At 48.8% G+C, this 10997-nt stretch overlaps 1 protein-coding gene across 1 annotated transcript; it reads left to right on the top strand.

Annotated features, from left to right (window-relative positions):
• Positions 1-1977: 1977 nt before the first annotated feature.
• Positions 1978-7382, top strand: LOC120667348 (transcription factor bHLH25-like). The gene is made up of 3 exons (XM_039947443.1): positions 1978-2768; positions 2880-3296; positions 6762-7382. Exons 1-3 carry the CDS (start codon positions 2151-2153, stop codon positions 6867-6869), a joined length of 1143 nt encoding a protein of 380 aa, XP_039803377.1. The 5' UTR covers positions 1978-2150; the 3' UTR covers positions 6870-7382.
• The last annotated feature ends 3615 nt before the right edge of the window (positions 7383-10997 follow it).

Here is a 10997-nt window from a genome sequence, read left to right on the forward strand (position 1 = left end):
CACTTTTGTAGTCATCGAAAACCACGGCGTGACCTAACATCGATAGAGAACGAAAGGAAGCGGACACCACCGCACCAAGAGGGTCACCGCTATGCAGAACCCTTCGCCGCGATGCCGCAGCAACAAAAACACTCCACCCGACGGAGTGAACAATACCGGATCCGAGCCACTCGCTGACTGCCTCGCAGTCGCCGCCGCGACAACACAACACGCGGGGGCCTCACCGCATCCGCCGTTGGACTCCTCTCGTGTCGCCTCGAAAGAGCACCGCACACGGGGGCCTTGCCACGCCCGCCACAGAACTCCACGCCCAGGGTCCGTTTAGGAAGTTGTCGTCGAAGTGGTGAGCAAAGATGCCCCGTTCCCCCTGGATCTCTATCAACAGCCAAACCAACACCGTAGTTGGACTTCATCTCATTGCTTTACCCACGCAATTAGCCACTGCAGCCACAGCAGCAAGACAAGGAATTCGCTTGCGCCATCTTCCGACGTTGTACCGCACCGGGCGGGTGGCCCCAGCCATGCAGAGCAATCCGCCACAGCCCGCTGCAAGCCTAGTTGTCCCACGAAGCCCGTGACGCAAGCGTCATCCTTCAACGCAGTCCCACACTGCACTGACTGTTGCGAAGCAACGCCAGCCGCCACAGTCCGCTGCAAGCAGACAACCGGCCACGAAGCGACAACCCCAAGCCGCCACCAAGACAACAATCACCTCCGCGTGGGCTCGGCGACACCCTTCCAGCTTGCCACGCGGCGGAAATATCGACCCGGCAGAAGAATGGACAAAGGACCAGCAATGCCTCAAACCGAGCTAGGTCTCAAGAGACGACGCCTCCAAGAAAGGCACGACGATAACATCGCCGCCGTCGCTCGTCCAGAGGACAGGGTTTTCACCCAGAGAACCTCGTGTAGCATAATTGTAGCTCCAGAAATGACGCCCCCAACGGGGAAACGATGTCAAGGACGCCGCCGTCATCCTGCCGGCAAGGGCTTTCGCCCGGAGCATCCGAACCTAGTGTTGCACGCGCACGAAGCGGCGATCCGGCACCAAAGCCACGACCTTCCAGGACGACACCACCACCGCGCCTCCACGCGCCAAGCCGTCGTAATTCCACCTACGCTTTGCTCCACATCGCGGCATCCTGCGAGCCGAAGTGGCCGGCTCCCGCTCACTGGCCTACTCGCCTCCGCTCCTACAGCCCACAGGCAGCTGACGCCGCGCCCACCGTCGGCCAGCCACGTCGGATGTCGAACGCCGCTGCCCCTCCGCCTCCTTGTCGCCGCCGACGACCGCCGGCGGCACCGTCGCGTCGTGTCGCTGCAACGAGGCCGCCGCCGCACAGGGGTCACGCGACCCGCAAAGAGGCTGCCGCCGCGCGCGGGACGCCGCCCGCACTGATGCCGGACGGTCGCCCCCTCCTCCTCGCCGAGGTGACCGCGCCACGAACGCTGCAGCCGCCCGCCGCCGCCGCGCAGACCCGCCGCAACCGGATCCGGACGCCAGGGACCCGGATCTGTTCACGCGCGGCTGCCCCCAATGCCCATCCACCAGGACCCCGGTACCGGCCACGCCGGCCGCCACCAGCGTCGGCCCGCTGCCGGGGCGTGTCGCGGTCACCCAGCAGCAGGAGCTCCCGCCACACGCGCCAGTTCCTTCACGCCTGGCAATGGCGCCGCCATGACCGCCGCATCCGTCCTCCGCGTAGATCCGGATGCGAGCAGCCAAAAAAACCGTCAAAAGGCCTCGCCGCCGCCTTCCTAGCAAGCCGCGAGGGCTTCCTGCAGCTTGCTCCGGCGGCGGCACGGCCGTGTGGGTGTGGGGTGGGCGGCGGCCGCCGCTAGGGTGGGCCGCCGCCCTAGTCGCCTGCGCGGGGGAGCGACGCGGGGGCCTCGAAGTCACGAATCCGAGTGCGTGTCATAAATCTTTGTGTTTTTCTTTATAATTTTGGTCAAACTTTGAGATAGTTTAACTCTCTAAGATTTTCAGAATGACTTATAATTTGGAATGGAGGGAGTAAATTTTATGTCGTGTATAAAAAGGGAAGGGAAACTCTCCCCAAATCGGCTTTATTGAGTCATTTTTTCGTATCGATCGCTTGCACTGCACAAATTTTGTGTGGTTGATCGAGCTCCGGGTGGGAGTGCACAACATGGAGGACTCGAGCATGTTCATGCAGTGGGCCATTGACACGCTGCTGAACGAGCACCCGGAGCCTGCCATCATCGGCGACGGCGGCGGCGAGGCAACCTTTCCTGCGCTCCAAGCGCTCCGCGACGCATCCCACGCCGTGGAAATGGTCCGGGAGCTGACGGCCCACGAAGCCCGTGATGCGGCCAACAGCTGGAGCTCCGGCGGCGACGGCGACATCACGGACGGCGGCAGCGGCACTACTGTTCGAGCCCCAGCTGCTGCCAGGGATAGCCATGGCTCCTGGCCGCCGTCGCCGCCGAGCTCGTTGATCAGGCGCGCCCTGCCGCCGAGCAACAACACCAACCTGCCGTTGGTTAGCTGGAACTTCGTCACCGGCTCGGCGCAGCCTGGCAGCGGCGCCATGGTGGAGGATGCCGCCGCCCCACCCCCACGCAGCTTGCCTGAGCCGGCCCACGGGTCACCGCCGCCGACGAGACGGAGAGCCTCCCTGAGAAGCCTGGAAGCCGCATCGCCGGCGTCGTACGCGCCAGACCACATCATCGCCGAGCGGAAGCGGCGGGAGAAGATCAACAAACGCTTGATCGAGCTCTCCACTGTCATCCCCGGTCTCAAAAAGGTTCCCCAAAATCAAACACTGCAGCACTTGTGACTTGATTGTTCTCGCCGCCAAATCCCTAACACAGATTGCAGAGGATAATGATGCAACTGTTAATTAACCTGTTACCAGATGGACAAGGCAACGATCCTCTCCGACGCGGCCAAGTACGTCAAGGAGCTCCAGCAGCGGCTTAAGGCCCTGGAAGAGGAGGAGGCCGCCGGCAGCAACGGCAGGAGCAACGAAACCGTGGTGCGCGTCAAGAACAAGAAGCCGTGCAACGCCGCCGTCGCGGCGCCCGACGAGAATGATGGCTCACCGTCGCCGACGTCGGCGTCTTCTGGGCCACCAGCGACGGGCAAACCAGCTCTTCCTGAGATCCAGGCACGGTTCTCGGAGAAGAGCGCGATGGTGAGGATCCATTGCGGGGGCGGCAAGGGGGTGGCCGTGACGGTGCTCGCCGAGGTCGAGGATATCGGGCTCAGCATCGTCCATGCCAACGTCATGCCGTTCTCGGCTTGCACTGTGATCATAACCATCACGGCCAAGGCAAGCAGTCTGCTTTCATTTCTTTTATTTCACTTACTGTTTTCTGCATTAATTCAACACTCTGAATTATTATTATTGCATCTCATCAGCAAGCTGTACTAGCTGCTGATCGATAACCTTTTGGTGTACCAAATGTCTGAATGCTGTTTCTAGTCAGCTGGTTAGGGGGAACGTTTTAATTAATACAATAGTGCAAGAAAAGTAGCCAAAACACAATTGGATAGCTATTGCCACGAAGCTCACGGAGTGCAATTCTGCCATGCATTGGAGTATTTTAGTTCATGTTGTGAGAATACTTTTCCGTAGCCAAAAAATGAGAGTGTAGTTAGTGCATTAATTCTAACGTGTCGCTTAAGAGTAAGAAAACTTAGTTTTTACTAGAAGAGGTTGTGTTTTAATAACAAGAGCATATATTGTGATTCAAATATAAATTTTGATTTTAATTTGGATCTTGATTCCTTGTCGAGGTTTAGATACATTACTAGCTTGATTCGTTCCCATAAACATGAAACCTATATATGCACTGCATTTGCCGAGTGCCTAAAGGTTTGCTGTGTGCTTTTCATCGGGCACTCGGCAAACAAGTCATTTGCCGAGTGTCAAAAAATATACACTCGACAAAAAATAGGCACTCGGCAAAGAGCTTATTTGCCGAGTGTTTTTTTTAGCACTCGGCAAACAAGCGAGTTTGCCGAGTGCCAGATCCGGAGCACTCGGCAAACTATGACTATGCCGGGTGCCCGATCTGCGGTACTCGTCAAACCGTCGTCCCCACCCCCCACACTTAAACTCAGCATACACACGCACACATCATACACACCACACACGCCCACACGCAACAGAGGAGGCGTTGCATCCCGGCGGCGCGGCCACCTCCCTCCCGGCGGCGCGGCCCCTCCCTCCTGGCGGTGCATCCCGACGGCGCGACCACCTCCCTCCCAGCGGTGCATCCCGGCGGCGCGGGCACCTCCCTCCTGGTGGAGCGGCCCCTCCCTCCCGGTGGCTGATCCCGGCGGCGCGCGGGCTCGGCCCCCTCCTCCGATGGCGGCAGCGCTCGGGGCCCGACACCCTTCCGGCGGCGGCGGCGCTCGGGGTGCGGCCCCCTTCCTCCGGCGGCGCCGGCGCTCGGGGCGCTGCCCTGTCCTCTAGTGGCCGCGGCGCACGGGGACCGCCCCCCTCCTCCAGTGGCGGCGGCGCTCGGGGCGCGGCCCCTTTCCTTCGGTGGCCGCGGCGCACGGGGCCCGGCCCCCTCCTCCGGTGGCGGCGGCATGCGGAGCCCGGACCCCTTGCTCCGGTGGCCGCGGCGCACGGAGCTCCGGGCTGGCGGCGGCGGCGTGGTGGTGGCAGCAACGACGGCGGCGTGGTGGCGGCGGTTGTTAAGGGGAGGGGCTGGTGGCGGCGGCAGCATCGGCGGCGTGGTGGTGGTGCCGGCCCAGAGCAGCGGCAGCGGGTATTTTTTTTTTATTTCTCGTTCATTTTTTTTTTGCCGTGAGTTAACCTAGCACACGACGAACTCTTTGCCGTGTGCCCGCGAAATGGCTCACGGCAAAGCTATCTTTGCCGGCTGCTGTCTGCCGTGTGTTGTTTGCCGTGTGCAACACACGGCAAACTCTTTGCTGTGGGTATTCGGGTCTTTGCCGTGTGCCTCTGACACACGGCAAACAACTTGCATCCCGTAGTGAACCAGGTGAATCCATACTGGCCCTTGTATATGATAGTGTGTCATGAGCACTACAGATTTATTGGTGGGCACAGGGGCGAATCTAAGGAGGCTAGGCGGGATCAAGCCCCCCTACCTCCCTAAGATCAATGAATACCCCCTAAGCCCCCTCTCCATTTTTGGGATGAAAGAATGAAGAGGAAGGGGGAGGAGGAAGAAGTGAAAGGAGATGAGCCCCCTCAACATATATATATGGGCTAGATTCGCCACTGGGTGTGCATGCACTAAAGAAATTGAATGCTCTTGCTGAATTTGAACACTCTGGTTAGTTCAAGTTCAACTAAACAACATCAAATGACATATAATCTACGGTGTAAAGTACACCAACGGTTTCTAAACCTGTTCTAATGTGTCATCTAGGTCCCTAAATTCTTAAAATGCATTTTCAGATCCCTGAACTTGTTCTCCAAGGTGTCTCGTAGGTTCCTAATTTCTCAAAATGCATTTTTTAGGTCCATAAACTTTTCCTGTGATGTCATGCAGGTCCCTACACTCTCAAGATGATATTTCTAATTTAATATAAATGTTATTTGGCTACTTTAAATTAATGGAAAATTCTTTTGCTACTTTAAATTTAATAAAATTACTATTTTGATTGTTATTGAGAATGGAAAAAATATTTTAATAAATTTATACAAAGCACATGCAAAATATAAATAGTTAGTAAGAAATATTCAGGATTAGCATTGATACTCCATGTTAAAAGATAAAACTATAATATCAACTGTTGATATCAAATGATCTAGATTAACCCATGATGTATGATTAATAAGTAGCTAATTCAGAATTAAAATGGTTTCTCAACGAATCGAGTGAAAAATAGTTTAATAAATAGTCCATTTTGAATACAATAAAGTAATGGCAATTTTCAGGGATATGAAAATTCACCTTGAGAGTTTAGGGGGCCGAAATGACATATTAGACAAGTTTAGGGACCTAAAAATGCATGTTGAGGGTTTAGGGATCCGAATGATTCCTCTGGATAAATTTAGAGATCTAAAAATGCATTTTGATAGTTTAGGGACCTAGATGACACCTCGAGACAAGTTGGAGGACCGTCCATGTATTTTGCTCTAATCTGCATCCATACATGATGAGGCACTTATTTTAACTTTAGGGCTTGAAAAAGTACCTATCAATCCAAAAGTTCCTCCTTTGCTTGTGATAGCAATGCAAGAAAAGGGTTGCATTATTACTAATTTAGTATCGCCATACTATAACAGTGTTTACAAATCAGATACATCTATATAAGAATTGTTGTTAAGAAATGATACTGACCAGTGAGATTGAACAACTAGATGTATTTGTGTTTGCAAAAACTATGTGTCTGTTTCCAGTAACAAGCAATAAAACTTCATACAAATATAAAAATACAATTTAATGAAAAAAAATATTGAGTGCATATATACGTTTGTGTTGCATAAGAATTACAAAGTAACAGCACAACTATATATGAGAGACTAACTCTACTAGTATATATACAGCATATTAGGTTGGCTTTTCTCATTGTATCGTTGCAAACCGCGCTCCACTAAATGTCAACCTTATGAGTGCTTGCTTTTCTATTCAATAACTTTATTTGTGTGGAAAAGTTTGTAGTATTTGTTAAAAAAAACTGTCCAGTCAATTAGATGGTTCTACTCAGGTGGTATTAGCTTCAATTTATTTATTCTGTTTATACTACTTTTATCTCATCAATTATGTGCTAATATGTACGGTGAAACGTCAATTATTGTTCATTTCAGGTGGAGGAGGGCTTCACCATAACAGCGGAGGAGATTGTAGGCAGGCTCAACTCTGCATTATCACACCAGCAAAGCAACTGCAACGGCACTGAAGAAACAGGGAATTGACTAGCGCAGTGCCCAACGGTGGATATATCTAGGTACATGCGCATGGGTACCTTTAATTTTTTTGTAAACAAGTATGGCTTGGAAATTTTTCTTCGTGTGCAATAACGTAGCTAGCGTTGCATGCGATTGACTAGCAAATTGCATGCACTAGTACAGAGTGTGAAGTGATATGTGAAAGCGTGTGTGGACGTGCACACAGATGCTTGCAAGTTGCTATACGAGAATTCCTGCACCACGTCTTCTTTGGCACGGAAATGTTCTCAAGATCAACTACAGTTATTGCTTCCAATGAAGAAAAGGAGCGGCTGTCACTATATATGCAAATTCACACATGTTCTTTTATTATATTTTATTTTTTTGGGGTGGGGGGGGGAGTATGTACATGTACTGTAGTGTCGTGTTGTTTGATAGATTAATAAACCCTTGTATTCATATACTGGTGCATTGTATATGAAAACAATGTTTGGATGTAAAGTAGTGGATATATACTGTAATGAGATTATTTTCAAAAAACATACTGTAATGAGATCGATCGAGTTGTGTACTACTCATCAGTGTCGTCCTTGATGAGTTTCTATACTGCAGTGACTCATCTGAAATACTCTTAACAGATACATATTACAGTGGTGAAAGATTTAGAGCTATTCTTTTTTCCCGACTCAAAGGATTATTCTCAATTGTTGCCAGCATGGTCAAGGAAGTTAATTAAAATAAAAGATATATGTAGATTCTGAGAGCAATTTGGACAAAGCAGGTACTTATTAATAATAAGCCAACATAGTGATGAAGCCGATATATAATTGAGGTTGAACTAATTTCAACATCATGGAATATGCAAGCATGAATAATTAACAATAATAAGTTTATATCATTAACTTCTATGATAGATATCTCGATCAAGTCATGCCATCAGATCAAGAAGGGTAATGCAAAAGTTTGAGATCGAAAGCGATGGAGTTTCGATAGGTTAGGTTACATTAACTAGAGAATCAACACACTCGTGGGGTGAACATGATCTCCATTCGGCAAACCCTGGACCCATTTTGATTGTGCTATATATGTATCTGACGTATATTATTGTTTGGTGAGCGTTCGTGATCAAAACCAGTGACATTTCTTAATTTGTTGGACAGCTCGATGATCTCCAGGATTGTATATAAACCAACTTCAGATTATTTAAGCGTATATATACCTATATTTTTAATGCCCATTTGTTGTGAAGCAAATCGAAACATATACGGCCCAAATTTAAAAATATTAGTTTCTCCCGTCAAAAAACAATATTAGTTTCTCCTAGTGATCGCAAGGCAGTGAGTATTTTATTCATCACTGCCACATTAAATATTTTGTAAACATTTCACAACTACTATAGGCAGGTTCGATCTAGTACCATTTTCTTCTTTTTTTGTCCTCCTCTGGACGTACGTCTAGATAGGTACTGTGGCCTTTGTGTTCCAGATGATTGCAATGCAAAGGCGCCGGAGACAGCAAAAGACAATTTTCAAAAGCTACTTGATAGTTTAAAATTGGCTTACATGCATCAATAATAGTAGGAGTTGCATATCATAATAAGGGGTTAGCACATCATCAGATTACAAATATAGTAGGTAGTAGAAGTTGTGTATCCCGACGTGACCGCGACATCAAGGAAGCTAATCGTAGGGCTACTAGGGCCGGACGACGAGCTCAAAACTCACGAGCTGGCTTGGCTCGACTTGACTCAGCTCGATGTATTTTTCAACCTGTTGAGCAGCTGTTTTGCTCATTTTATTAACAAGCTGGCTTGAGCCAGCCCGCAACACTACCGGAAAACGGTATTTTGCCGTGTGCCAGAATCTTCGCCGTGTGCATTATTTTGAGCACACGACGAAGACCTTCTTTGCCGTGTGTCTCCAGAAGAACACACGTCAAAGAAAAAACACACGGGAAACCTTACTCTTCGCCGTGTGCCAAGGGCTAGCACACGGCAAACCTTGATCTTCGCCGTGTGTCAGCCAGTAGGCACACGGCGAACATGGATCACGTGCGGGGCACACCCTTCTGCCGGCAGGGGGCCTCATGGCCGTTATTGTTTGCCGTGTGCCAGGGCTAGGCACACGGCGAACTACCATCTTCGCCGTGTGCCAGTCGGTTGACACACGGCGAACTCCCCGGCTGTCGTCAACACTCGGACAGACGTCACGCCAGTCCCTATTCGCCGTGTGTCCACGCTGGCACACGGCAACACATTGACCTTTGCCGTGTGCCTTAGTTGAGCACACGGCGAACACGAAAAAAAATCATGTTTTTGCTTCCAAATTTTTTCTACACTCTTCATAATTTGTTTGGTACTCTATGTTTGAATATGAGATTTTTATAGATATATTAGTTGTATTAAACTAATTTATTTCAATTTATTGTTTTATTTCGTGTAAATCTAATTTAATTCCAAAGGGTACTAAATAATAGGAATTTTTTTTGAAAAAATGATATTCATAATATTGACTGTAGTGTTAGAGTTTATGTAGTAGTTGAAATAAAATTTCAAAGATTGTGGTAATGAAACATTACGACGATCGTGGTGGCAAATAGTTTTTGAATTATGTAAAATTTGAACGATGTCAGAAAATTATGATATTTTCCCGAACTTCATGCTATCATACGTCGAATGTATGGTAAAAATTTGAGCACGATACGAACATTTTGTCATGATGATACTTAAAAACTGAGAGTTTCCCGAAGAAGTTTTCGAGAGAAGAAGAAGAGAAGGTTAAGTTTGTACATGTTATGATAGAAAAATTTCAGTTTGACGTTCAAAATTTTTATATAGACAATATGCGATAATGATTTAGTCATGTTGAAATTTCAAATTTTTTCGGCTCCATTTGGTATTTTTAATATTTTAATTGCAAATAAACTACTATAATTGGCATAAGTAAAATGTGATTAATTATGACATGAAACAATAGAATGGAATTAGTTAAAAAAACTCATCAAATTTATTGAGGCCATATAAAAAATTTGAGTGTTTAGATTTAGTTGTTTTTTGAAAAGTTCAATATCAAATTTTGAACATTAAAATGTTCACTGCAAAAAAATTTCGCCGTGTGCCTAAACTGAAACACACTTACATTACTCACTTAACGATTTAGGGGACCTACATATGATCCTTTAGTGCTCTATTATAATTTGAGAACTTGGTTTTTACTCACCTGCAATTTACTGTCTTACTTTTTTTGCAGAATCTATCGGCGGCATCGAATACGCCAGAATTGTCGCCGGGCATCTCACCGACGCTCCCACAGCAGTTGTTCCCGCCTCAGTTCGGCGGCTCCCCACCGTTCGACGACCCACCACAGCCATAAACTTGTTTATTTCAATATTTATGGACTTGTGAACTTCTAGATATGTATTTGTGAACTTCTGGACTTTGCATTGGACTTCTGGATGTGTTTGAAGTTATTTCCAGCTAGTTGTGATATATATGTGATATGTAATGCTTGTGATATATATGTTGTGATATGGGGTCCTTTATACGTGAAAAACAAAAAAGAATAGGACCTGTTTGGTCACTTTGCCGTGTGCCAGGGACTAGTCACACGGCAAAGTGACCATGTGACTACCTGGAAACCTAGTTCGCCGTGTGCCAGGGCTAGGCACACGGCGAACTGACCATAATTCGCCGTGCGTCATAAGCTAGGCACACGGCGAAACTTACTGATTTGCCGTGTGCCAGAACCAAGGACACACGGCGAAGTCTGAAAGTTCACCGTGTGTCCCCGGTGCAGACACACGGTGAACAGACGCCGACGCCGTCAGCCACCGTCGGACGGCGTCTTCTCGCTTTTTTTCGCCGTGCGCCTATATATACACACGGCGAAAAGGTTCACCATGTGCGCGACTTTTGACACACGACAAACACGGGCTTCGCCGTCCCTGTAGCTGCCGTCGGCGCTTTGCCGTCGGCGAAGTCTTCGCCGTGTGCTAACGGTTCTTCGCCGTGTGCCTCGGGCACACGGCGAACTCGTCGTCTCCGGTAGTGCAAGCTGCTCATGAGGGCTCATGAGCTAACCGAGTTAGAGGGGCAAGAGAGCCTGGCGGAAATGGCCTAACCCGCTCAACCTTCAAAGTATTGTCCATCTAAAGTCT

The sequence above is a fragment of the Panicum virgatum genome, chromosome 3N (assembly GCF_016808335.1).
Source record: "Panicum virgatum strain AP13 chromosome 3N, P.virgatum_v5, whole genome shotgun sequence".
Lineage (NCBI taxonomy): Eukaryota > Viridiplantae > Streptophyta > Magnoliopsida > Poales > Poaceae > Panicum > Panicum virgatum.